The 26,914-nt window shown below is 49.1% G+C and overlaps 1 protein-coding gene and 1 long non-coding RNA gene across 5 annotated transcripts in view; one reads left to right on the forward strand and one right to left on the reverse strand.

Annotated features, from left to right (window-relative positions):
• Positions 1-12,091, reverse strand: part of LOC129669817 (uncharacterized) — a 29,554-nt gene extending 17,463 nt beyond the window's left edge. The window contains exon 1 of the long non-coding RNA XR_008719084.1: positions 12,052-12,091. This is a non-coding gene — a long non-coding RNA (uncharacterized LOC129669817). The remainder of the gene's footprint in view (positions 1-12,051) is intronic.
• The window catches only part of Slc26a9 (solute carrier family 26 member 9), a 25,361-nt gene continuing 2,734 nt past the window's right edge, over positions 4,288-26,914 (forward strand). For 2 of the 4 annotated variants that reach the window (XR_008719083.1, XM_055598199.1), the window contains exons 1-20: positions 4,288-4,371; positions 11,195-11,337; positions 13,614-13,753; positions 13,896-14,006; positions 14,577-14,752; positions 16,114-16,278; positions 16,640-16,792; positions 17,059-17,141; positions 17,832-17,979; positions 18,523-18,636; positions 18,806-18,883; positions 19,445-19,540; positions 21,374-21,480; positions 22,215-22,284; positions 22,374-22,466; positions 22,604-22,717; positions 23,184-23,465; positions 24,399-24,453; positions 25,322-25,464; positions 26,647-26,715. Coding sequence is in view for 3 of the 4 variants with exons in the window: in XM_055598199.1 (XP_055454174.1) it covers positions 11,213-11,337; positions 13,614-13,753; positions 13,896-14,006; positions 14,577-14,752; positions 16,114-16,278; positions 16,640-16,792; positions 17,059-17,141; positions 17,832-17,979; positions 18,523-18,636; positions 18,806-18,883; positions 19,445-19,540; positions 21,374-21,480; positions 22,215-22,284; positions 22,374-22,466; positions 22,604-22,717; positions 23,184-23,465; positions 24,399-24,453; positions 25,322-25,464; positions 26,647-26,715 (2,322 nt within the window). In the remaining variant the exon portion in view is untranslated. Of the gene's footprint in view, positions 4,372-5,805; positions 6,034-10,938; positions 11,031-11,194; positions 11,338-13,613; positions 13,754-13,895; positions 14,007-14,576; positions 14,753-16,113; positions 16,279-16,639; positions 16,793-17,058; positions 17,142-17,831; positions 17,980-18,522; positions 18,637-18,805; positions 18,884-19,444; positions 19,541-21,373; positions 21,481-22,214; positions 22,285-22,373; positions 22,467-22,603; positions 22,718-23,183; positions 23,466-24,398; positions 24,454-25,321; positions 25,465-26,646; positions 26,716-26,914 lie in introns of those variants that run through there. The other 2 variants (XM_055598200.1, XM_055598201.1) reach the window with 2 other exon arrangements.

Raw genomic sequence — 26,914 nt, forward strand, 5'->3', positions numbered from 1 at the left:
GTGGTATGGAACATGAGAGGTTGGGCTGTGTGTGTGTGTGTGTGTGTGTGTGTGTGTAAAAATAGCTTAGCCTGTACTCCAAGACAGATAAGAGTACTGTAGGCCTCCAACCAACCTGCCTCCTTACTCTCCTGGTGACCTTAGGAAGGCTACTGACCTTCTCTGTGGACTTGGCTTCTCATCTGTAAAGTGAGAGAGGTGGTGCCCCTCCTCCTCTCCCATGGCAGGACTTTATGGCAATGTTTTTCCTTTGGGTGGCAGATTCTACAGACTATTCTGACCTGACTAGAATCAGGTGCTGACCAGACCATCCCATCTCACGGTTGCTTTAAGCTCACTTTTGGCCTACTTGTCCCCAGCTCTGTCATGTATTTTCCTTAAGCCTCTTCTGTCTGCTCCTGTCAGGGTCTTGACCTCTCAGGACTGGTTCTTGCTGGGTCTCAGATCCCACATGTCTATCACAGTGCCAGGTAAATGGTATCAGCTCAGGTTCCCTGTGTGGGAAGACTGGGCCCCAGCTAGCATCAACCTGCTCACCTTATTCCCTCCCCCCCCCCCCGAAATTCTGACCAGACCCCTATGCCCCAGCTGGACTGCTAAGCCCCTGAGTTCATTTCCCTGGGGAGAGAGGTGAGAGTTTGACTTCCTGTGGGAAGCACTGCACTCTGCCAGTTCCTTGTATGCTCCCATAGCTCGCAGCCTTAGGCTCAGATCAGATCCTGCATTTCAGGGCAAGAGTGAAGACTTTTCTCTCTTTGGCCTTGAGGTATTTGTTAAAGTCACTAGGCTACTCTGCCCAAAACATGATCCTGGCCACACCCTTGGCACAGGCTCCACACAGGCACTCATGCAAGGAGCCACAATGCCAGAGGCCCAAGGATGGACAGTCAGTTTGAGGAGATCTGGTGTCTGTTTACAGATTCTAACTTCAGCTTACTCATCTGAAAATGATTGTTCCTTAGCAGGAACAGCTCAAAGACAAGGTGTGTCAAGACTGTACTTGATGAGCACTGTGGCTTTATCTGAATAACTCAGAAAATTTCCAGACCTGTTTGATGTGAGAATGGCATGTGTGCAAAGTGTGTGTGTGTGTGTGTGTGTGAGAGAGAGAGAGAGAGAGAGAGAGAGAGAGAGAGAATGTAGTGTGTACGTGTGGGTGTTCATGTGCAATGTAATGTGATACATTAAAGCACAGAAAGAATTGGGAACACTGAGGAAGCTTAGGGTCAGTAGGGAACCCAAGAACAAACTAAAAACATAGACCCTTGGACTGATTCAGAAGTCATAGAGGACCAGAAACAATCTGGAAAAGCCCTCTAGAAACAGTGCTTTCAGGAGCAATACCCATCTAACTTCCTGGAAATGACCGCTAGGGATTATAGTGCAGGTTTCCTCTTGCCCAAGAGGTCTCACAGACGAGATATTTTATGACATGAATTCTGTCTTAATTATCTTGGTATTTAAAAGGCAAGTTCCTAGCACTACTAGGAAGGAAGGAAGGAAGGAAGGAAGGAAGGAAGGAAGGAAGGAAGGAAGGAAGGAAGGAAGGAACCAATACAACTTCCAGCCCCAAGGTGAGAGTAAAACAGGTGCTTCCAAAAAAGACTCTATACTGCTCCAAAGGATGATGAGGAACTGCAATTGGCCTTCTTTTATCATGGAAACAGTAAGCTAATGAAACCCATGGCTGAGACACTCTCTGTGTGAGTGGTTTTGCTGTTTTCTCTTTCAAAGAATTTGTCTCTCTTTCTTTTTCTCTTTGTTTCTAGTTCAGCTCATACCTATTTCTCTAAATTTTTGTGTCCTTACTCAACCCTAACTGTCTCATAGCTTATTCCATCTAATATGTTCCCAAAATGCCCTTTCAGCCTTCAAGGAAAATTGAAAACCTCTAACTCCCCACTTTTGGTCCAGGTTCCTCCATCCTGGGCCTCCCACCTATGACTCAACCTCAAAGGACCCTCTTGGTTCATTTGTCCTGTCCAATTAGGTAAAGGCTCCCTGCCTAGAATTTTTCTGAAACTGTGGAAAAGTTAAAGAGAAGAGCAAAGAAGCTCCTAACCTGTTCAATAGGCCCCAGCTATCTGTATCCAGATCACCTTAGGACTTGGTCAAAAACCTGGCTGATTGTATTGAAAAGGTAGGTGTGGCTTAGCATGTAATCCTTGCTCCTACAGGTTCAAAGTGACATAACCAAATTCCCTTCCCATCTCTTCCATGGAGATCTTTGTGATATTGGGCAAGTAACTTGACTTCAGTCAACCTCTGTTTACTCAGTCAAACGTGAGAGTAGTGTGCGTATACCACAAGACTGACTCTAGAATTAAATCAGATAGTTTGAATGAAAGCTGAAAGATATGATAGCAAGCTAGATGAGGCACAGAGAGAACCAGCTTAGATAATAAAGCTCACACTAGACCAGTTGGTAGCCCAGAATATCCGTGGGTTGTTTAAAAGAGAAGAAATACTTGCAGATAACCCTGTTGCCCCAGTCAACTGAGCAGTACTCTCTCTGCCCAAAACAAGTACAGCCAAAAATTCCTTCATAAACATGGTGCCTCAACAAAGACAAAGAGGCACTGTTTGATCTTGATGGCCACTGTCACTTGGCTACAGTAGGAATCTGATGACTCATCTGCTTTCTAGGAATTTCCTGACCAAGATACATAGCCTACACTGCCCATTGTGCTGGACGATGCTGGATAACAATGGACAGATTCTTGGTTTTAGGTTTTGATTTGTTCAAAGGCGCCATCACACTGTCACTCACCCATTTCACAGACTCACACTTAACTCTTAATAAGTGCTAGACAGTGGGTTAGGTGGTCAGAATGCAAAAGTAATAAAGCCCACTGACACCTTCATATGGTAACCGAGTTTAAAAGATTGACTACTAAGCATATCACACACAATGGCTATACTCTCCTTCTTATGACACTGAGGCAGAAAAGGCTGCAGGAAGGAGACATGCTGTCTTTGCAGGAGCATAGGGAATGGCTCATAGTCACTACCTCCCCTTGCCCTAGTGGCAGGCATGCTTGGGTCCCTTGCATTCTGGCTCTCTTCAGCAAGTTGTTTGGCTACACCTTGACAACTCTGAGTGACCTTGGGTGTTCCCTTAGTCCTCCAAAGCAATGCATCTACAAACTATCCCTTGGGTTGGGCTTGCAGACAATTCATTCTTTCGTTCATTCAACAAATATTTGTTGAGTACCTAATATGTACCTAAGCAAGTTATTTCACCTTCCCAGGGCGCTTTTAACAGCACTTTACTGAAGCACCCCTATATTGACTGCACCACACTTCAGAGTGTCTGTTTAATCTTAGAGAGATGGAAAGACAACCAGGGCTAGGACAGTCTAGCTCAAGATATCTTGAAAACAAAATCCACCTGGCATCATGGAGGGATGCCCACATGGTCGACTCCCATGCTGCTTTCAGAGGTTTCCCACTGTATCTGTGGCCATCAGACCCACAGCTCTGCTCCAAAGACAGATGGGTGCCTAAGTGTTGCCATCGGCTCTGCAGCATTGGTTCCAGGAGGGGGTGGAGGCCTGTGGTCTAGAGAGTTGCAGGCTTCCAGAGCACATTGCCTAGATCTGCTATAGGTCCAAGCTTCTTTATGATGGCGATTCAGAACCTCACAGCATTTCTGATGGTCCTGAGCATACTGCACCCACAGCAGAGAGACAGATTTCAAAATGATGACAGAGCTGGAAACCAAGTCTCGACCTCAGCTCCAAGTATTTCAGAGCCCTCAGGGCCTCCAAGCACACCATTCATGCCCTCTCCCAGGGTACTCAGAGGTCCACTGTCCCCCACCTCCAGACCCCCAACCTTCAAAGCAAGAGCCACAGAGGCCCACCCCTCAGGTGGCTTCAATGGTGTCCATTGTCCAAGAGGCTGTGTGGCTTGACCCCCAACCCCATAAGGAGAAGGACAGCAAGTTCAGAGAGGAATCTGCCTGCTGCCCCTCCTCTGCTGACTGCATTGGGGGGAGTTTATGGAGTAGTGGCCCCACTGAATGTGACCTATTGTCTTCAGGGTGGATTTAGGAAGTGCCAAGCTCCCATCAAACAGCCCTGCTCCCAGGTAAAACAAAAAAAGGGCTGTTCATTTGGGACTTTTTCCCCCTTATCTCCTTTTCCTATCTCCTTAGGCTTAGCTCTGGTGTAGTGTTCAAAACCACTTCCCCTCTTAGCCAATCAGAAGCCAGGGCTCACCCGTGGCCCTGAGGTGAAGTTATTTATAAACGCCTCCCTGGATTATTTGAGCAGAGCCCTTTCACACACCTCAGGAACACCTCTCTGCCTGCTGCCCGCTGCCCAGACACACCTGCAGCCCTGCCCAGCCAGCTCTGCTCAACCAGAGGTAAGCCCCACCCAGCTCAACCCACCCAAGGGCTGGGGGTTATCCAGAGAAGAGGGCAGGCTCCAGGGGTACCTCCAGAAGAAAGATGAGAGGGTGGGGGCTTGCCAACCTGAGCACAAATGGGAAGGATACTCTGGACCGGAGCCTGTGAGCAACTCTCCATCCCTGCCCTATGTGCAGTCTACTGTAAAGACCTCAGCTGCTGGGCTGAGCTCAGCTGCATTGGAGGAGGTCAGTGACACCCCAACAGAGTGGAGAAAAACAAGGCCTTCCAGGAAAAGGAATAGAACCTGGGCCACCGGGGTCTCTTAAGCAGCCACTACCTACACTCTCCACTTCTTTTCAAGTCCTGAAAGCAGACAGCTCTCAGTGCATTTCAATGTGGCTGTGACCCTTCCCTCACTTACTCTCCTGACCTCAGGATTCTGCATGAGCTTTATGGACTCCTATTTGGTCTCTGTTGCTTCTGTGAAGCTTGAAGAGATAGACAGAGAGGAAGCTACAGAGCACAAGGCAAGGGAGAGACAGGCTCCATCAGGCATGTAGAGTATTTGGTGGTACAGCATGGAAGGGGTCTGGGCCAGCACAGTGGGTGAGGAGCCAGACTCACAGGCGCCCAGCTCCTGAACTTCCTATTCTGCAGTTCTAAGGAGCCCCAGGGCATCCTTGGATAGTGTCGCTACTGGAAATTAGTCCCCAGGCCAGGCCAAGCAACCCTTTTATCATCACAGCACCGATCACTCACTTAATCCTGGGCCTGTTAGAAGCTAGTGCCTGGAGGAAACCAGCTTTAAGGATGTGCCCCTTGGTGTGGCAAAGCCTTCTCCACCCTGAAACAGAGCACTCTGACAGAGGACTTTCTTCCTAAGTGATTTTACTCAAAGATAAGCCTCTCCCAGAGCTCCTACAGTCCCTCACATGCTCTCAGAACCTGGACAGAGCCTGCTTGGGCAACATGAAGACCAGTACATACCAGAACCAGATCCACCGCTACACCAGCCTTTCTGGCACCTCCCAGGGTCTGTCCTGACCTGAGTGAGGACCACTGTATGAAATCCTAAAGCAAAACTGGACCCTTTATCTCTGAGTACTCAAGGGCTCCCAGCAGAGTGACATCTAATCTATATTAAGTGAAATTGTATCAAACTATACAAAATAACCTGAGGAAGCTTGCTAAAGGGAAGGAGATCAGCTGGTCATGAGCTAAATTATGGAGGCCAATGTGGTTGTGACTTAAAAGATATAATCCTCCAGGGGAGTCAGCCTTCCCTCAGTGCCACCTGGGGCTTTGACCTATATTCTTGGATTCACTGGTCTCTTTAGGAATTTCTAAAGTCTAACCCCAAGTGTCCTTACAGGGACCTTGTGACCTTGTGCACTGTTGGAAGCACTGTTCAGCATCTCACCTTAGTCCAGTTCATTTGTTCTCAACAGGGAGAACAGATGGACTACTGAGATAAGGAATGGAGGCTTGAGTGTTGCAGAAAGAGTCCCCTGCAAAGGGTACAGTACCAGAACAACCAGAGTCACCATTTGAATGAGGACATCAGCCTGGAGCTGAGTGGGGACTGCAGACTCAGGAGAAAATTGGTGACAATTGAAGGAGTGTTTCAAGATGCCTTAGGGGTGCACAGGCTTCTAGAGCCTCCCTCCTCCTGCCAGGTACACAGTCTCCAGCCAGGACCCCAGGTCACCAGTGTATATCCCTTCTCTGTCCTGTCACCAGTGTATACCCCTACTCTGGCCAGACAAAGGCTGCCTTTTCTTGGGATACTTATCCCAGATGAAGAAGGCAAGCGGCCAGCCCTTGGAGCAAAGGGGACCTCAAGGTGACCTTTTCCTTCCCCAGCACATAGCCATTAGACAGGTAGAGAGACTTGTGATAAGGACACCTGCAATCTGCTAAGCTAGGGCTGCTCCAGTGTCTGGCACAGGTGTATCAAGGAACAACCCCCCTCAGGCACCCCCCCCCACAAGGGCTATGGAACAAAGTCATTCTGGGCTACAGTGACAGGGTCACCTACAGACATGACAGAAATCCATGGGCAGGTCTTCATCTTTCTGCTCCCTAATGCTCTCCCAGAGTGTGAGAGCCTGAGACTGAAGCATAGAAACAAGTAGGAAAAGGAGGGGCAAGAAAAGCATGGTGAATGCCTAAGGGGGCAGAGCTAGGAAGGGGGTCTTCCAGAGTGTCAGTAATAAAAATAATGGCCAGAATTGATTGCTTCCCAGGGCCAGGCACCCTGCAGCTCCTTTTCTTGGGCATCAGGTTAAGCCCACCCCTAAACAAGCATTCTAAGGGGATCCACAGACCTAGTCAGACACAAGATTGGGAGGAGGTCTAGTGGGCTTTCTTTTGCATGAGTTCATTGGAGTCCACTCTCTCCCTTTCTCCAGCTCTTCAGCAGCACAAGATCCCTACATTCCTCCAGCCCTAGACTGACCTCATTCCTTTCCTAGCCCAGGCTTAGGAATTGTCTGTGTAACCACAGACATCTTCCTGCCTCTCTCCTTCCTTTCTTCCTCTCTCCCTCCCTACCTCCCTTTCTCTAACCCTCTTAATTCATAAAGAGCCCACCTTTAGCTCTTCAGGATGCCCTCCTCACTTCTCCACGATGAGAGTCACCTTTGTGTTCCTCCATACTGTCACAGGGTACCTCAATCTATCAAAGTGGGGGAGCTGACAATGTGGCAGAGTGGGAATACACAATGATGACCACAGAACACTTGACCCATCAGGGCTATGAGTTTAACTAGGGATCACATCATCTTGTTCCTGATACCTCTCTCGCTGTCTTGCTTTTTGTTGTTGTTTTAGAGTTTTAAATTTTATTTGTATAAATGTTTTGCATATATGTATGCATATATAATATATCATATAACATATATTATATATACCACATGTGTCTGGTGCCTGTGGAGGCAGAAAAGGCTGTTAGATTCCCTATTACTGGAGTTAAGGATGGCTGTAAACCACAGTGTGGATGCTGGGAATTGAGTCCCAGTCCTCAACAAGTGCACTTAGTCCTGAAGCCATCTCTCCATCCTTCTTGTTCCTTTTTCACCTCCCCACCCAACCCAATATCTTTTTTTTTTCAAGACAGGGTTTCTCTATGTAGTCTTGGCTGTCCAGGACTCAGTTTGTAGACCAGGCTGGCCTCGGACTCACAGAGATCTGCCTGCCTCTTCCCCCAGAGTTCTGGGATTACAGGTGTACTCCAACACAATATCTTAAGGCTCTCTTAGTACCCTGAGAAACCCTAAAGCCCATCTACAAAAGATTAAGATCCCTGCACTCCATGATAGTTCACCCACTTTCCCTTCTCATGTTCCCCTTTACTCCACTGCTCCAGTGTTTGAAAGGTTGACTGGGAATGAAAGGACTGTACCTGCTTTGCCTACCCCATGTCAGCCCTTCCTTCCTGAGAACAGAAAGTATGATGAAGGTGACCCCTCTTTAGGAACCAGGGCTGCCCCTGAACCTCCACTTGTAACTTAGTTTTGTCATTGTGCTGAAGAAGCAGAGACCAGGGTAGGAGGCAGAACCCAGGCAGAGTCCTCAAGAGGAAAAACAGAACCCAGAAGTCTTGTACGATCAGAGGTCATCAGAGAGCACAGTTCAGTGGTGTCCCTGGGAGTCCTGGAGCCCCTTTCTCCGCAGGCATTGACAGGGCCTAGTTCACACACATCTGCTATTCTCCATGACTCAGTTTCCTTATGCACAAAATAAGAGAATTGGGCCAGCACAGTCCTCAAGTCTCCTTCTAAACAAAACCTCCTGACTTCAACCAACTGTAGGCTTCTCTTTTTTATTAAACAGGTTTGTGAAAGGCCCTGATCCCCTGCAATGTCCTAGCATGGAATAGAAGAGGAGGAGTTTGGGAAAGCAGCAGACTGGGGTTACCAAAAGCAGTGGGACTTTTTTCCTTCTGTTAGCCTGTGTCACTGGGGACTCCCAGAATTCAGACTTCAGGGAAGCCTTGCCCAGAGAGGCAGAGACCATGCTGAGTCACCCATCCATTACTCTTTAAAGGGCTCACACCTCTGCCCCTTTCCTCCCTCCCTTTCCTGGACAGGCAGACAGAAACGGTTGAAACCCACCACAGTACCTAAGCCAGACTAGCCATGAAGGAGATCGGAGAGGAAAGAGCAGTTGCCCTAGGCCAGGGAAATGGGAAAGGTTTCGGGATGGGGGATGGGGGAAGAATGCAAGCAGGTCTTCTCTCACTGACAGGCAGGTCTAGAAAGGCAGCAATGAGTCAGAGCACCTGGAGTGAGGAGGAGCTTTGGAGAGACCCAAGCCTGTTTGGGATTGAACAATCTGCCTGCATGGGGCAGAGGGAACAGCCAACTGGGCCGGCTAACAACAGGGCAAAAATGAGGAGCCAGGGTTCAGTCCTCCTGGAAATGATTACCAGAGTTTCCGAGCAGGACATATGTGCCCAGTGGAAGAGCAGGCCAAGAAGTCAGTTAAGAATGGTGCTTGAGGGAAGTCAGACCTGGAAAGTGGGGGCAGGGTAAAGTCAATGCACAGGAGATTTAAAAAGTGAAGGAGAAAAGAAGGAGCTATAAATAGGATGGGTGAACAACTGAATGTGGAGACAAGTATCAGGAAAGGAATGACTAGATAGCAGGAAGAAAGATAACCGTTGAGCAAGGAGGAAAGCTGATGAGGCATCTGGAATAGTGGCATGGTATATCCTATCCAACAAGTGTACTAGCAGAACAGACCACTTTTAAAAATAGCCTGGGGCCATCCTTCAGCCCACCTACCCCCACCCTGATGGCTACATTTCATCCATTGGCTCACCTTGAAATATTTGGCCAGTTGGTTCAGTCTGTTCAGTGACCTGGGACACACTCCCCACACTGCAAGCATCCCTGAAGCCAGGCCTGGCTCTATGGGTTCCTCTGGGGTGCCAGACTCCTCTTTCACTGTTCCCAAGGAGCCTGCCAAGCAAGCCAGCTAGAAAGCCAGTGCCTGGCAGACCCCAGGGACATTGGGAGGAAGAGTGGAGCCAGGCTGCTCCATGGAGCGTGAAGACTGGATGCTGGAGAATCATCTCTCATAAAGAAAAAAGCATCCTCCCATCTTAATAATAATAATCAGTGTCATTGCTGCTCACTGGGAACCTAGGAAACCAGTGCATCACACACGAGATCACTTAATCCTTACAGCAACTGCTGGGGACTGTTATTATTTGCACTTATGGAATGAAGAAACAACACCTTTGAACCCAGGGCATTCTGCCTCTTAAACTTGAACTGTTTTCTTGAAGCCACTTTGAGTTTCTCCCACTACATGTCTCACATACCATGGCCCTTATTCACTTCTGCCCATGTCTCCTCCAAAACCCCATTGGTTGATTAACTCAACAAACATTTGCTAGGTACTAAATACCAGGCAAGGAGCTGAGCAGGGGCTCTGTAGGTGGGTTCATCCACCCATTTTACCCTGGGGAGGTATCATCATGGGGTTTCACTAACAGTCAAACCTGCCATTCCAAAGAAAGGTTTTCTCAGCCCCTAGACCAAAGGAATGGATACACCAACAAACTGGAACACAACTTCCTTAACCAAGACCCCTCACACTGCTGTCCTTCTTTTCATTTTACTTAATTCCTTCTTGGCTATCACACCTACATCCCTGTGAAGTAAGGAGCCTACCCCACTTTGCTGATGAGGGGTTGGAGGCTCAGAGAGGCAATATCACCCTTTCCTTCTTTCCACCACAGCCAGAACCAGTCTCAAGTGTCTGTATTCTCAGCTCTTTCCAGTGTCCCCTTCCAAAAAGGTATATGCTAAGCTGCTCCCTGGGGCCTTCACCTAGAAAGTCTGGTGGGATGGGTACCACTGTGGTTGTGCATCTTCAGCCTTATCTCAAACCTTCTGTGGTCACAGCCACCCTAGATTCCCTGGGGACCTCTCAAATGTAAGTCCTCCCTCAAGCCACCCCATCTTTCTCCTCCTCTGAGGGCCTCAACACAGCTCTTGCCATCTGGGATTGAGGGACAGGAAAGGGGTCAGAGTTGGAGAATGATGCAGGAAAAGTTCTCACAGGGAACTCCTCTGGGCTTTGGGCCCTGGCATGAAGCTCTGCCCTGCTCAGCTCCTGGAACATCAGTGAGGTTACGCAAAGAGTGAGGAGGAGAAAGACACCAGTACACAAGGGTGGGGGGAAGGCTAGGCCCAGGAAGATGTGGGAGAGAACTGAAGCTGACCATCCAGACTTCCCCAAGCACACCATTGTCCTTCCTGGGGAAACCTGTTGGTGAAGTTGTAGTTGTAGGCAGGGAGTCTTATCCAACAAAGGTCCTCCTGAGGTCACGTTGGCCATCCCCCTGCCTCTAGGCAGGCTGTTTTCCCATTTGTTCCAAGCTACCTGGCTGAATAATATGAGCCCTTCTGGCAGAGAAACAGAAGCCTAGGGCAAGAAGCACTTTGTGGAGCCATCCTGGCCTAGGGGAATAGGATGACTGTGTGGCAACCAGCTGTGACTTTTGTCCTTGTACTCCCACCTTCTCTTTGCCTGTTGTTCAGCGGGAGTGACAGTGATGTCACGGGTGTGGAGTGCCAGCCACGTGCTGGGTGCCAAGCAAAACAGCCAGGGCGAGTGTGTGTGTATCATCAGTGCCTGAGAAGGAAGGCCACCAAAAGAAGTGAGTCTGGCGGAAAGACTTGACTGAGGAAGGGAGGCACCTCACTGGATGGGGGCGGGAAGACTGGAATAAATCTCTGTTGCAGTGAGGACTAGAGAGAGGAGGCCCCAGCCGGCCCTGAGAAGGGGTGCCCCTCACCTTTCCACACTCTGCTTCTCTCAAAGCTTGTCAATGTCCCAGACATGAGCCAGCCCAGGCCCCGCTACGTGGTAGACAGAGCTGCTTACTCCCTCTCCCTCTTCGATGATGAGTTTGAGAAAAAGGACCGCACCTACCCGGTAGGAGAGAAACTTCGCAACACCTTCAGGTAATGTGGCCCAGAGCCCAGATGCCCTTTTTCCTCTGTTCCTCACCAAAATCCATCCTGCTCAGGTCAGGGCTCCTGGACCAGTACCCAAGGAGTTAGGGAAGCCCCAGGGGAAGGGAGAGTCTGAACCCTGAAAATAAGAGCCTGCAAGCTCATATGCTCTGAGATCCTTAGGGAGGACAGAGAGGAGGCTCAAGAACCACTAGCTGTTTCAGAGGGTTGTAGGGTGTTTCTACCCCCAACCCTGGGTCTCCTGTAGTATCAGTCCGCCCATACCTCTCTTAGGTCCTCAAATGATCTGTAGATGGGTGTGCTACAGCCTGGTGTGGTAGGGGGTGTGCGAGCCCCTCCTCAACCCCCATTCCTTGCATCTCAAAGAGCACCTGAGGCACCAACTCCCCCCCCCCCCCGTGCCTCATCCCCTCTTAAACAGTCCTTTTTCCATCTGGTTCAAAGAATTCCTAGAGGAGGCCCTAAATTCCTAGGCTGTACTGAAGAGGACCTCACCAGCCTTCAGGGTCTCCCACTCTCAGGTCCCTGGACTGTGGTGGTGGTGGGTTTTGCCTCAGAGGAAGGGGCTGTACACAGTGGCCCATACCCACACCCCAGAGGCCTGAGGCCACAGGCTTCACCCTCCCTTTTCCCCCACCTCCCCAGGCTTCTGGCAGACCTCACATTCCCTGGCTCCCTTGGGGAAACAGCTGATTCAGTTACCTGGATTGAGGTCACTGGCAGTAGCTAAAGTGGAGCCACAGGTGGAACAGGTTGAGGCAGGGGGAATCACCCACTAGAGTCTTCACTAAAAATCCTGGTCCAGCCCTGCCTCTCCTGGGAGGCTCTGACTCTGCTCAGCAACACTCAAGAGCTGTGTGCCCAGTGTCTGAGATGTGTCCCTGCCACTGTGCTCCTCAGACAGATGGGCTCAGTCTTTGTGTCCAAGGAGACTACATGTAGATTGTTTGCATGCTGGAAGGATGGAGGATCTGACATTTTCCTGAAGATTAGAGATGATTCAAACTATAAAGAGAGGCAGAAAACTAATAGTTCCCATGACGCTGGCACAAGAGCTTTAAACAGTGCCTCGCACACAGTGCTCCAAAAAATCCTGGTTGGATGGATGGATGAATGAATGAATGAATGAATGAATGAATGAATGAATGAATATCTGGAGTGCTAATCCCTCCCTCCAAGCCTGTCCTGGCTTCTGAGACTTCTGTATAAGTTGTCTGGGATCTCTTTCCAGCACTTGTTTCAGACTTAAGGTTGCTTTGCCTGACATATGGCAGACGTTCGAGAAGGCTGGGCTCCTTCCCTAGCCAACTGTCTACCGGTGAGTCCAGTTTTCTCTGCCATAAGCAAAGCTGACAGAAGGCCTGCAGGACTGCTGCTTCCCAGCACAAGGCTTTCAGTATGCATTAAGCTGTTCACCATGTCCCGGGTGTGAGACGCAGCATAAACCCCGGAAGAGGCTGAGCTGACAGAGGCTGCCGCAGATGCTGTTCTACAGAATATTTAATCGAGACAGGGAAAAAAATCTGCCTAGACTTTCCAGGATACAAAGCATTGTCTGTGTTAGTTTCAGTCTTGGTTGACATCCAGGGGCCCCAGTGTCAGGGAAACTATTGTTGAGCAACAGCAAAGAGTAAAGATTGGTGCAGCACAGGAAAGGAAGCCTAATCAGACCCATGAGTCACCACAGAGACCCAGAACATTTGACTTCCCTCACTCTGGAGAAGAAAAGCAACCCCCACCCCAAGTCATCAATCCACTGGCTGTCACCCTTGGGTTTGTAAGCCCTTGTTCCAGCTACTTATGAGTTTCCATGAAAGGCCCTCAAACTGAGACAAGATCGATATCCCTTTCCCTGTTGGCCAAGGAACAGCTCTCCAATCTTCCTTTTTTTCTCTGATGCTTTGCCAGGGTTGAATGCCCATGCTAGACTCACTATAAGTAGAGGACAGCAGGTTGGCAGAGTGCACTTCATGGGGACAACAGAGTTTGCCTATTTGAGAAGTTTAAAAAGAAAGGGACTTGACATTTCAAGAAGGCTGAGCCACCATAAAATCAACAGCTTGTAACCAGGCCTTATAGGCTCCCAAGTGTGGAGAGCCAACAATGATGCTCAGGTTATGTGGCCAGGCTCTCCAACAAAGCTTTCCCTCCTCAACAGCCTGCACTGCAGGCCATGGCCTTGGGATACTGATTGCACTGAGGAGGAGTGGACCAGGTGACCAGAAAGTTAGCATCTCCCTGCAATCTGCCCTCTTCTCCCACAGATGCTCCTCCACCAAGTTCAAAGCCATTGTGTTGGGGCTATTGCCAGTGCTTTCCTGGCTCCCTAAGTACAAGATCAAAGACTACATCATCCCTGACTTGCTGGGCGGACTCAGTGGGGGATGCATCCAGGTGCCCCAAGGTGAGAGTACCCTCAGCCAAGCCTAGCTGGCCACTCCCTCTCTCCTGTTCTTTCCCCATCTCTACCCCATCCCACACCATTCTGTGACCCCTGTGAACCAGATGCTTCCTGAGATAAACCCAATTCTCTTTGCTGCCTGCAGGCATGGCGTTTGCATTGCTGGCTAACCTTCCTGCAGTCAATGGTCTCTACTCCTCCTTCTTCCCCCTCCTGACCTACTTCTTCTTAGGGGGTATACACCAGATGGTGCCAGGTAAGGTCTCTCCCTGCTGGCAAGCACAAGGACTCAGGGCATGGTGAAGGAGGTTCAGTTTCCGCCTTTATTCTCCTGGAACTGATTTTTCTCCAACCTGAAAGGGTGGTTGCTGCATCAGTCCTAGGTCCTCGAAGACCTTGGAGAAATTGTGGGCATAGTCTGTTCCATCTCCCTCCCAGGAAGGAGAGCAAAGTGCTTCGACAGAACAAGATATGCCATATGCAGACCAAATAGATTCAAGAAACAGCTGCTCTCAGCAGGCCACTGCAGGGATGTTTGGAATTGTCTAGTGTCAAATGAGATGGAGTAAAAGAACCTACATGCTGGTGCCTGGCCCAGGCTCTGCTAGCACTGAGTTAGTTTCCAATAAGATAATGTCAACACGGATGTACATGATCTGGGGAAGTGTCTGTGGCTGCTTAGATAGGCTGCTGGTAGTTGTGCTGGCCAAGACCAATGTAGGGAGCCATCCAAATGGGCTGGTATGTGTTCCTGGGCTGGACCTCTTGGTCATTTCCATGGGCATGCTGCAAACTTCTGACTTGCTGGCTGGGTGGGGCACCACAGGTACCTTTGCCGTTATCAGCATCCTGGTGGGTAACATCTGTCTGCAGCTGGCCCCAGAGTCGAAATTCCAGATCTTCAACAATGCCACTAATGAGAGCTACGTGGACACGGCGGCCATGGAGACAGAGAGGCTGCATGTGTCAGCGACACTTGCTTGCCTGACTGCTGTCATCCAGGTGAGAAGCATAGGTCTCAACTTTACTGGCAACCCCACTTCAGAAGGTGACAGACCGCCTTACCTCTACCTCAAAACCCCCAGGGTGATGTTAAAGCTGACTTAGAGCTAGGCTATTGTCTCCATCCTAGGGCCAAAAAGGACCTTTAAAATAGCTTAGCGCACACACACACACACACACACACACACACACACACACACACCACTGATGGAACTACTTGAGCATGAAGTCTGCCCAGAGACTTTCAGATGCCGCTTGAAGAAACCCTGATCTCTGCCAGTATCCCTCCAATGCCCCAGCCTCCTCTGCCCCAGTCCCAGCCCCAGGTGCACTCTACAGAAGCTGACCATCTACCCAGCAGTACAAAGAGTTCCTCCGATGTTGATGAAAGAGATGTAGTGTGGCAAAATTTGAGTGTGCCAGCCACTTCAGAGAGTACCTATTATTCAGTCATCACTCACCTAATGTTTTCTGGTTGCTTTGCTCTGCCAGGAATTGAGCTAAGCACTAAAGATACAAAGATACGTTAAAAAAAAAAAAGGCAGCCCAGTTCACAAGTGACTCCAAGCAGGACAGAGGAAGTGGTCTTGTCAACAGATAAATTTGTGTGCCATGGTGAGATAAGAGGCATAGTAGAGCCATGAACAAGTGCCTATAGGAACCTAGAAATGTCAGGAAACTCCTTAAAGTGGAGGGGACATTTTACCTGAGGAGGCAAGGATGAGTGAAGTTCGCCAGTGCCTAAATGAACAGGTGCTCCAGGCAGAGAGAACAGCACCCAAGAGCACTGGGGCCCAAGACAGTGCAATCTGACCAGGAAGGGGACAGTAAGGAGTTTGGTGTGGCTCAAGGGCAGAGGATCAAAGGAAGCTAGAAAGGGTAGGCAAAGGCCCAATAATAAAGTCTTCAGTCTGTCCTCTTGGAAGCAACTTAGGTCCTATTAGCTACAGAAGGATGGTTGGCAAGTGGATCTAAGGCAGGAGGAACAGAGTGGTGGCAATGGAGAAAGAGATGGGAGGTAGGAGGAAGAAACATTTTGCCAAGAGCATTAACAGTTCTCGGCAGTAAACACCATGTGGGAGAAAAGACACTGAGACTCTTGAGTTTTCAGTTGGGCAACAGGTGGCAGTGTAGAAGGACCAATTTTTTTTTAAGATAAAGGAACTGAAGCCAGTGTGATGAAGTGACAGAGAGGCTGTGTACGAAGGCCTGGTGGCAGGCACCCAGGTCACAGTGAGTGGCACAGAAAGGTTGTAGGGGCCTGCTATCTCTGAGCTGCATGAGGCTCCAGGCCTGGCTGTGTGTGAGGCAAGCTTTGGAGGAGATGACCCATTGTGGACTGTCCACTTTCTTCCTTCCAGATGGCCTTGGGCTTTGTGCAGTTCGGCTTTGTTGCCATCTACCTCTCTGAATCCTTCATCCGGGGCTTCATGACAGCTGCTGGCCTGCAAATCCTGATCTCTGTGCTCAAGTACATCTTTGGTCTGACCATCCCCTCCTATACAGGCCCAGGCTCCATTGTCTTTGTGAGTCCAGAAGTGGCCTTTAGGGAGGGGCAGGATGAAAACAGAGTTCACATCCTTAGGAGGCTGTGATCTAGTCATTCTGATAGCTGGCTGGGCCATTGGGCAGAAAGGATCCCAATGAGTTTTCCTTGTGGGAAGGGGGTACACATACACATGAATAAATATAAGAAAGTTTGTCATCTTAGCATTCACACCTGACATACCCTGTGGGAGAGGTGAATTGCCAATGGGACAGTATTCACAACCAGGGCTGTGTTCTGCCTTTGTATGTCTCGAGCGGCGTCTCTCCCCTGGGCTGGGCACCCAAGGGCAGGGCAGTATGGGATGAAAGGATGGGAGCCTGTGATGCTCTCTCCCTTAGACCTTCATTGACGTTTGCAAAAACCTCTCCCACACCAACATCGCCTCACTCATCTTCGCCCTGGTCAGCGGTGTCTTCCTGGTGCTGGTGAAGGAGCTCAACGCTCGCTATATGCACAAGATTCACTTCCCCATCCCTACAGAGATGATTGTGGTGAGGATCCTGCCTGCCTGGAGATGGGGTTCTGAGGGTTAAGATAGAAGGACTGTGAGCAAAGGAGCCCTTGTCCATCCCCCTGGCATCCAGCAGGACCAGAAATCACATGTGAATGTGTCCTGTATCCACTGTGTGCCTCCTCGGCTGGCTCGTACACATACTGCCCTAAGGAGGAAGACAGTGGGATCTGGGAAAAGATATAGGAAAGATGCTGGCCTAGCCCCAACTAAGCACCGACATCCATTCTCCACTTGGGCTTGCAGGTGGTGGTGGCAACAGCTATCTCTGGGAGCTGCAAGATGCCAAAAAAGTATCACATGCAGATTGTGGGAGAGATCCAACCCGGGTGAGTCCAAATCACTCAGAGGCCAATTCTCCCCACTTTCCACCAGTGCCAGGGCCCTGATGGAGATGAGAGGCTCTTGGTGAAAGTTCATTAGAAACTAGATGACCCTGACTCAGAAAAGCCACATAACCAGCCAGTACCGGCCACTTATGGAGAGTGAGTCTTAAGTGAGGCTACCCTTACAGCCCCATAAGTTTCTTAAATGAAATACAAAAAAGTCCCTCTGATCCACCCATCACTGGCTTTCCATTTTGCTCTACTGCATATTCTTTATCCATGCAGAAAGGAAGCCACTAAGATCACTCAAATTCTTTAAGCATCTATGCTATGCCAGGTACCATGCTACACCCAAGAAGACCAGGGCAAAGCTGTCTCATAGAGTTAAAACAGGAAGGGAGAAGGCAAGGCCTTGCAGCTATAGATGTCTGTGGGTCTAAAAACTGGTATGTACAAAGAGTTAAGAATCTGGTCACAAACATATAAAGTCCTCCCATTTACCATCTTGTTGATCTGGAAAAGTTAGGTCTCTTATGCCCCAGCTTCCTCTAAAAATCAAGAGTTCTGACCTCCCTCTGATTATGATGAGATCATGTGGAGCAAGCCTAACAAATAAGACCCTGGCATATGGTAGGAGCTCAGCTCCGCTCCTTCTCATACTCCTGGGTCATGCTTCTTTTGGATCCCTGGCAGGTTTCCCACTCCAGTGGCACCGGTGGTTTCGCAGTGGAAAGACATGTTGGGCACAGCCTTCTCCCTGGCAATTGTGGGCTATGTTATCAATCTGGCTATGGGCCGGACCCTGGCCAGCAAGCATGGCTATGATGTGGATTCTAACCAGGTATCTCCAGCTGCCCCTGGCAGGGCTTGGGGATATAAGCCCACAGAAGCCTATTAATGATGGCTTGGGGTGGGGGTAGGGACATGATTAAGTAGTAGAGTAGACTAGCATACAAGAGGCCCTGGGTTACACCCCAGCACCTCAAAAAGGGGAGAGAAAGATGTCTTGGGACTCTTTGTGCTAAAATGAAGTAGTAAGGGTTAGGAGACTGGGCCTAAGGGGCCGATCTCTTATTTTTAACTTTTTCTTTTCTCTTCTTTCTTGTCTTCCTTCCTTCCTTCTTTTCTTCCTTCTTCCTTCATTTCTTTCTCTTTCTTTTTTTTTTTTTTTTGGTGGGAAGTTTCACAGAAGAGTTTACACATTCAGTGTGTGCGCACATATATATGCAAGTTTATATAGGTGTATGTGTGTACCACAAATGGAAGCCAGAGGTAGTGTGTAGACATCACGGTCACTTTCAAACCATAGGACCCTGCCCTTCCTCACACTGATGACTGACTACATCTAATCCCTACTCTTATCAACCCTGTCCTCCCTCCACAGGAGATGATTGCCCTAGGCTGTAGCAACTTCTTCGGCTCCTTTTTCAAGATCCATGTTATTTGCTGTGCTCTCTCAGTCACACTGGCTGTGGATGGGGCTGGAGGAAAATCCCAGGTGAGCCTTGTCTTAGAGGACTCGGGTAGGAGTAGAAACAGAGCAGTCCAGTTGGCACAGGCATGCTATCCTTAACCAGGTAGCTTCCGTGCCACCAAAAGAGCAGCTGGGAAACAGTTGAGTCACAAGACCTCCGTAGGCACTCACTCCCAGTTCTTTCTCTGACTAGGTGGCAAGCTTGTGTGTGTCTCTGGTAGTGATGATTACCATGCTGGTCTTGGGGTCCTATCTGTACCCTCTCCCCAAGGTAAGAGCCCAACTGAAAGCAGGAAATACTGACAGCCTCCAGCAAAGACAATCCTTACAGGTGGGAGTAGCACTTGATAGATTGCAAAGGGCCACCACTGTCACATTTGGTGTCAGTTGTTCTATGAGAAGTAAACAACACAGATTTTATTCCTCCATTGTATAGGGGAGAGAGACTGAGGCTGACAGTCTTGACTTGTCAGTGTGGCAGCTCACCATGATTTCACTGTGTAGGACTGATTTCAACCTCTGGCTTTCTGGGACTTTTATTCCTAGGCAGGAGGACAGAGGGTCAGTGCACCCACAGAGCCTCTCACAAGGATCTAAGTTGTGAGCCATTCAGGGATGCAACAAGGGGGAAAATGTAAAGATGGGTACAGAACAAATTGTATGGCTCAAAAGGCTACACTTTCCAATCCTAAGATTGAGGGGGAGTTTGGGGAAAGAGTCCTAGAAGTCTTACTTCCCCCACACCCGCCAGACTTCAGGGTCAGTTATGTGTAGGAAGGCCAGAATAAACGGGATACCTCAAATGGCATGATGTAACGTTCTGCTTCTCCAGGCTGTGCTAGGAGCCCTGATAGCTGTCAACCTCAAGAACTCCCTCAAGCAACTCACTGACCCCTACTACCTCTGGAGAAAAAGCAAGCTGGACTGTGTAAGTGTGGGGTAGTCTCCAGTTGGCCACAGATGCCCCTACCCTCGTGTAACCCTGCAGCTCTGGCCTAATGCAGAGCCTGTTGTTCCCTAGTCCCCAGGGTTTTGGAAAGATTTAGAGAGAGCCATTCTTTGTTCAAGCCTAATTCAACCTCTGTGTAGGATTGCAAATTCCTTTACCTCTCTAAACCTCAGCTTCCACACCTCTGAAATAGGCACATCATGTTCTCCCAACTTTGGGATGGCTTATGAAGGAGATGGGCTCAAACTAGCAAACTGCGTGTGGTCTGGGTTACACGTATAATCAACAAAACTTAGTGTCTATTATTTTTACAAATTTCTGGGTTCCTCCCCCATAAAAGGAGAGTGTTCTGTTAAAAAAATAAAAATAAAAGCTTAGAACATAAAGTAGAAGACCAAGGTCCTGAGCAAGTTTCTAAGCTTCTCTCTTGTTCTACTTCTTCCTCTGGATGTGAGATAAAGGTGTCTTCTGCATCATTCACTGGCTCTGAGGGTTAGATGAATCACAATGGGAAAGCACCATGCTATGTAAACATCCTGCTTGTGACTTCACACTGCAGCTGTGCCTTCACAGGCAGTCCTGATAAAGGCGCCCAGGCGTTGACAACACTGCCTTCTTTCCACTGAAACCCACCCACTGCAGCCCAGAGACAAAACTTACTAAAAACTCTTTTTGAGGGTGACAAAAATGGAGGCTCAGCATGGTCAAGTAAATAAACCATCAGAGGCAATAGAGGAAGCAAGTGCCAGGGTCTGGCTGGAAACTCCCTGCTGGGCCCCAGACTTCTGGGCTGTCCTACCTCTAGGATACAGAAGCTTTCCTGCACCATGTAAAGAAGGAAATCTTTAAAGTCAGGAAATGTGTAGTCCCTCTGGGAGCTCCCAATGAGTGGGAGAGACAGGAAGAAACTAAATGTTCCAGTTCCTAGCCCAAGGATCTGCTTTTACCACATGACACCCATCTCCTGGCTATGGCCATAGTGTCATGCAGCCACAAGGTACCATATGACTTGATCTTCACTGCACTTCTACAAAACTCCCAACAGAAGCTGAGTCCTTTAGTAGTGGTTCTCGACCTCTGGGTCACAATGCCTTTGGGGATGACGGACCTTCTCATGGGGTGGCATCTCAGCTATCCTGCATATCAGATATTTACATTGCACAACCAGGACCCCTCCCCCACACTTTCTGTTCAGGAGTGGAGTTCCCATCAAAGCATGGACACTTCACTGTTAGACAGGAAGAGAGCTCACATTTACTTGATAACACATAACAAGGCTAGGACTCTCTGACTGTCCAGTCTTCTAGCAGAGTGGACTTCATTTTCTCTTGTGTGGACTAAAAATCTGGTTCACACAGCTATGCAGTTCAGAACCCAGCTTTGAACCTGGGTGCTCTTGAGCCAAGGACATGTTTTTCTTACTCCACTCACACCACCCCTCTATGCACACTTCTATATTCTATTAAAATAGAAGGCTGGCTTTCTATTTTTAAAACTAAGTCAAGCACTGGGGTGGAGCTCAATGGTAGAGGACTTGTCTAGTATGTGAGGCCCTGTATCCAATCACCAGCTCTGGAAAGAAAAAAACAAAACAAACAAACAAACAAAAAACCTGACCATGAGCTGCACTCAATGTAAGAGAAACAGGCAAGCAAACCAATGCACCAGCACATGACTCATCACAGAAGTGAAGCAAGAATGGAGAGATCTGAGTTGGGCAAGCTGGTTAAGGCCTTGACTAACCCCAAAAGACTTCCAGAAAAAGGCAGTTTTTCTCCCTAGCCTGCCTTTGACATCTCTCTCTCCTCACAGTGTGTCTGGGTTGTGAGCTTCCTCTCCTCTTTCTTCCTGAGTCTGCCCTACGGCGTAGCAGTGGGTGTCGCCTTCTCCATCCTGGTTGTGGTCTTCCAGACCCAGTTGTAAGTGATGACCTCATCCCTCCCTCGCACAGTATGGAATTGCTAGACCAGTCTCCTAAGAAGACTCCCATGCCAAGACCTAGCACAGGCACTATCCCATCTGCTTTCTGGACCCAGTATGGGGGCATGCTACGAGACCTCAGAAGTATATAGCTTAGCCGGTACAGTGGGCATAGACTGACCCATCTGGCTTCTGTACCCTAAAACTCCAGAGCAAATCAGCATGGTTTCAGAGGGCTGGGGAGGAGGGGGCCCTGACAAGGAAAAGTGAGTGAGTCTCACCACCCTTCCAGAACCACTGTGAGAACCTCAGCCTAAATGAGACCCTATCCTGGAGAATGCTAGGTCAGAAGATGGGCTCTGTGCTCTTCCTCTAAAAGAAGCTGTCAGTGCAAGCGAGGAAGCCACAGAAGAGGCCAGGGGAGTGTGGGCAAGGATGGTGCTGAGTGTTGAAGAAACCTTGTCTTTCTTCTTGTAAACTCAGAACCAGGAAGTGCTGGCTTGTCACCTATATAGTCCACTTTCATCTCCTCTGAGACCCAGTCTGGGGGGCTAAGTCAAAATATGCCTAGTTGTAGACCAGCCACAGACCACCAGGCCTAGGTCCCCGGGGAAGAAAGATTAACAAGCCTGCCTAAGGGCAGGAGCCCTGGCTGATTTTTTCCTGCCCTCACTCCAGCATCACCCCAAGCTTGTTAGCATCCTTAATTCCCATCCTTCTCTTCTTCTTCTAGTCGAAATGGCTCCACACTGGCCCAGGTCATGGACATGGACATCTATGTAAACCCCAAGATCTACAACAGGGTACGTAATCCAAGTTTAGAACCTCCCTCCTTCATTCTGTCCTCTTTCCAAGACCTATCTGTGACCTGAGCTCAGTCTCCCTGTCACAGGTCCAGGAAATTGAGGGAGTTAAGATTGTCACTTACTGCTCCCCTCTCTACTTTGCCAACTCAGAGATCTTCAGGCAAAAAGTCATTGCCAAGGTAAGGCTCTGTCCTTGCTGACCGGAAGGGCTAAAGAGAGAGTGGCCAGAAGATGGAAGCAGAAAGGGGCTAGGAGCCAAGGGCAGGCCATCCCACAAAGGTACAGGTCAAGATTGCTGTTGGCCCTTTCCCCACAGACAGGTATAGACCCCCAGAAAGTATTACTCGCCAAGCAGAAGTATCTCCAGAAGCAGGAGAAGAGGACGGCAATGCCCACACAGCAGAAGAAGTCCCTCTTCATGAAAACCAAGGTGAACTGAGGCCGGGACCACCTCCATGCTCATTTTCATCTTGACACTGGCTCCCAGCCTGCAGCATCTTGAGAGGGAAGCAGGAAGTCTCTGCGAGCACTACTGGGCACTCTCAAAGGGGAAAGCTGTGAGATCCAGAGTACCACTGCCCCTGTGTCCAGTGGGAATTTCCTAGGTGCCTAAGTTGTGTGAGGGTAGGGCTGTGGGAGAAGCGGGCCAGCACGGGCAAGTGCACAGAGAGCCCTGCTCTCTCAAGGGGTTTTCTCTCAAGCAGAGTGGCCAAGGCTTCAAGCTTCTCTGGAAGGTTCTTTCTACCTAGGCTGGGAGGGAAAAGACTACAGGCCTCACATAGGAAGGGGCTTTAGGAGAAGCCTGTATTCACCACCAAACTGATATGTTATGCTCCTGCCTCTGCTTAGAGCTCAGTGCCACAGTCCCTGACTGCCTGCCCCCTTTCCACCCACAGACGGTTTCTCTACAGGAACTCCAACAGGACTTTGAAAGTGCCCCCTCTACCGACCCCAACAACAACCGAGCTCCTGCCACTGATAGCACCATATCCTATATCACCTTCAACCCCAATGCCTCAGTAGCTGCCCCGTGTGAGCTACCTACCTCTGCTCAGTCCCCCAGGGAGTCTAGTGACACTCTAGCCAGTGTCCCACCCTTTGTCACCTTCCACACTCTCATCCTCGACATGAGTGGAGTCAGCTTTGTGGACCTGATGGGCATCAAAGCCCTGGCCAAGGTGAGGCCATGTGGGGCTGGAGAAGGTTTGTGCCCCCACTCCTGCTCACTTCCCTCCAGACCTTCATTTGAACTAGCTGAGGGACGTTCCAGACACTAGGAACTCCTTGCCCAGGTACAAACAGGGTGGACACACTCTTCAGGGCAAGTCAAGGGTAATGAGGTGTTGGAGTAAGCTCCCTGAGCTTCAGCCCATCCACCAAGGCTATTCTGAGTTCTTTATGGAGTCATCACTTCCCAGAACACACCTTGGGTCCTCTGAGTGAGGCCGGTTTGGCTCCTGGTTCTGCTGCTCCTTCACACACTCATCAGTGAAACCAAGAGAGAAGGCAACATAACACTAGTGTTCCAACACTTAGGCCAAATGGGCAGCCTGGGGCTGCCATGAATATGAGGACTATCTGATCACTTCTCAGAGGCCCCGTAAATATCAGGTTGACAGCAAGCCTCAGAGTGTCTCAGATGGAGGTGATCCAGGAAAGCAGAGGGGCACAAAGCATGTACTGGCTGATGTCACTACCAACCAGGGACACAGAGGCCCTTTTCTGGTGTTGAACTCAACTGCTTCTCTGGGCTGGACCTAGATTCCAGGCCTTCACTGAAAGCTTGCCTCACTGAGCCTTAGTTCTGAGCACTAAGTACAGATCTGACCCCTAAAACAGGCCATGGTAACTTCAAGTGCCTGCCACACTGGCAAAGCCTCATTTCCGCCCCACTTTTCAAAGAGGCCTTGGACCAACACTCCAGAGAGACGTGGGGTGCTCTCTGCCACTCCTGCCTGTGGCTGCCAGGGCCCTCCGGATTGCATGTCTGTTTGGCTTCCCCTCTGAAGTATGTTTTATGAGTCACTTTTAAGACCCACTCAGAACATTCCTTTCCTTTCTTTTCTCCCTGTTTCCTTCCTCTCCTCTCCACCCCCCCCCCAACCCTTTAGCTAAGTTCCACCTATGAGAAGATTGGAGTCCAGATCTTCCTGGTGAACATTCATGGTAAGAAAAATGGGTGTTGGGTGTACATTTAGAGCACTAGAGACTGGAGAAGGGATATAGTGGGGACAGGTTGGCCAGAATCCTGGGGATGGGACATGTTCATGTAGTTGAGAGTAGATAGAATTAGAATCTGCTCACCACTAATCTGTGTGTATCCTCAGTCAGGATACACAGGTCACTTTATCTGTCTGGGGATTTCTTTCCAGCCATGTAGACTTCAGGGGGTGGGGGTGCTAACTGGATGAAACTGGGATCTTTTTCAAGTTAGAAAGTCCATGAATCTGTACAAGCACAGAGAATGCACACACCCTAACTCCCTAGGGACTTTGTCTTTAAAGCATGCTTTAAGCAGCTCCAAAGACACGCTCAGAGCGAGGGGCACACACGACATTGCACAGATACCAAGTGCAGGTGGCACACATAGACCCCAGAGAAATACGAAGGGAATGTACACATATCCAGACGCCACCCAGCAGAGCTCTGCAAGGGTTCCGTAATGAGTATGTTCATTACTCTTACCCTGAATGACCACTCGCAGGAAACCATCTCCAGGATGTAAAAAGAGTAAGGGCTGTGCCACATGTTGGAAGTTTGAGAAAAGAGGAAGACTGAGTCTTGAGGGCTGGAATTGGCAGCCACTCTCCCCATGGATGTATTAACTTTTCCTTGACAAGCAGCAACTCCTCAAATCCAACCTCCTCCTTCTGCACTGGGTTGAGGGCTCAGCATTTTTTAGCTCATACTGTCCTCTGCTGTCCATAACTGATATTGCAGGGCCGATTGCCCCACGCTTTACCACCAGCCCCTCCTACCAGCTCCAATCTGCCCTGGCTGTTACCTTTTCCTTATGATACCTGCCTCCTCCCAGCCCAGGTCTACAATGACATCAGCCACGGAGGTGTCTTTGAAGATGGGTGTGTACAGCGCAATCACGTGTTCCCTACCATCCACGACGCAGTCCTCTTTGCCCAGGCCAATACTAGAGAAGCCCCAGCCCTCAACTTTCAAGGGGTAAGGTTTCCACATCTGAAGAATCCAAAGTTCCAGCTCTCAAAAACAGGAGGACCAACTGGCATTAGATGAACAGATGGTTTGAGTTCCAGAACCAATTCTGCAATCTCAGTTAGGTTCCCTATCTGTAGAACGGCCACTATCAACCATTGCCTGCTGCACACAGCGTTTCTGTTTAGGATTGAGTGATAATCTTGTATAAAGATATCATTTTATTGATTGCTACTTTTATATGTTTCTTGCCGGCCACCGCCATCACTTTTTTTCGTAGTGGCTGTGGGGGCCCTGATTTGGAAAGTTGAGGGTAAGGTGGATGAAGAGGCTAAGCTTTGTCTTAGTCTCCCATCTTTTAACTTACTAGCTTAGTGGGTGGAATGAGAGGAAGACATGAATAACACTGTCTAAAGCTTCAGAAAGCTGAAGAATCTGACAGAGCCACACAGCACCTGCAGGTCCTGGGAGCACCTGCAGGACTAGGGAGCTTTCTGATTCATGAACCTTGTCCACAGGGACTGTCAGAGAGTTCTTGTTATGCCATTACACCAATAATAATATCCAGTCATTACAACTTAAATGTAATGTAATGACTTTTTAACATTTATTTAATATGTGTGTGTGTATGTGTGTGTGTGTGTAGACAAACACAGCATCTCATGCATGTAGAGGCCAAAGGACAGCCTGTCCTTGTCCTTCCATCAGGTGGTATCCTGGAAGTTGAACTTGGCTTCTTCAGCTTGATGACAAGTGTCTTTACCCACTGAGCCATCTCTCCCATCGTTGCTTTAATATTTATAAATAATTTGTATTACATATATTCTTTACTTACCTATTATAAATAAATCACACATGCAATGCATACACACTCTTTACAACACAACGGTGAGGGAGAAAGCCTGCAAAAGGAGTACCCTGCCTTTATAGAATTCTGGAGGAAAGCAGTCCAAGGTCCAGCACCCTGTGCTCCCCTGCCTACAAGGCTTACAAGGGAGGACAGGCCTATGAACATGTGCCTATAGCTCTTCTGTAAAATGAGGCAGGCAAAGGAGGACCAGAGAATGTGAAAGGATTGAAACAAGGAAACCCCTGGTTTTCTCTGGAGCCTACCAGGCATCTTCCTGCTACCATGTGCCTACAGCTGCTCTGAGACCCGAGCTCATCCAGCACCCACTTCCTTCCCTTCAGGCTCCAGGGAACACTGAGTTCTTGTATGATTCAGAAGAGGACCATTCCACCTTTTGGGACTTAGAGCAGGTGAGTACAGGGGCAAAAGGTGAGGGAGGAGAGGGAAGAGGACAGGTTTCTAGCTAAGGTGTTTGCTGGCTGTCTTCTCCAGTTCAGAGCTGTAACCGATAGCAAGGTTTCACCTTCTTTTTAATAATGAATCTTGAATCTTCTCAGCATCAACACACACACACACACACACACACACACACACACACACACACACACA

This window comes from Psammomys obesus, unplaced genomic scaffold (assembly GCF_907164565.1).
Source record: "Psammomys obesus unplaced genomic scaffold, mPsaObe1.curated_primary_1811, whole genome shotgun sequence".
NCBI lineage: Eukaryota > Metazoa > Chordata > Mammalia > Rodentia > Muridae > Psammomys > Psammomys obesus.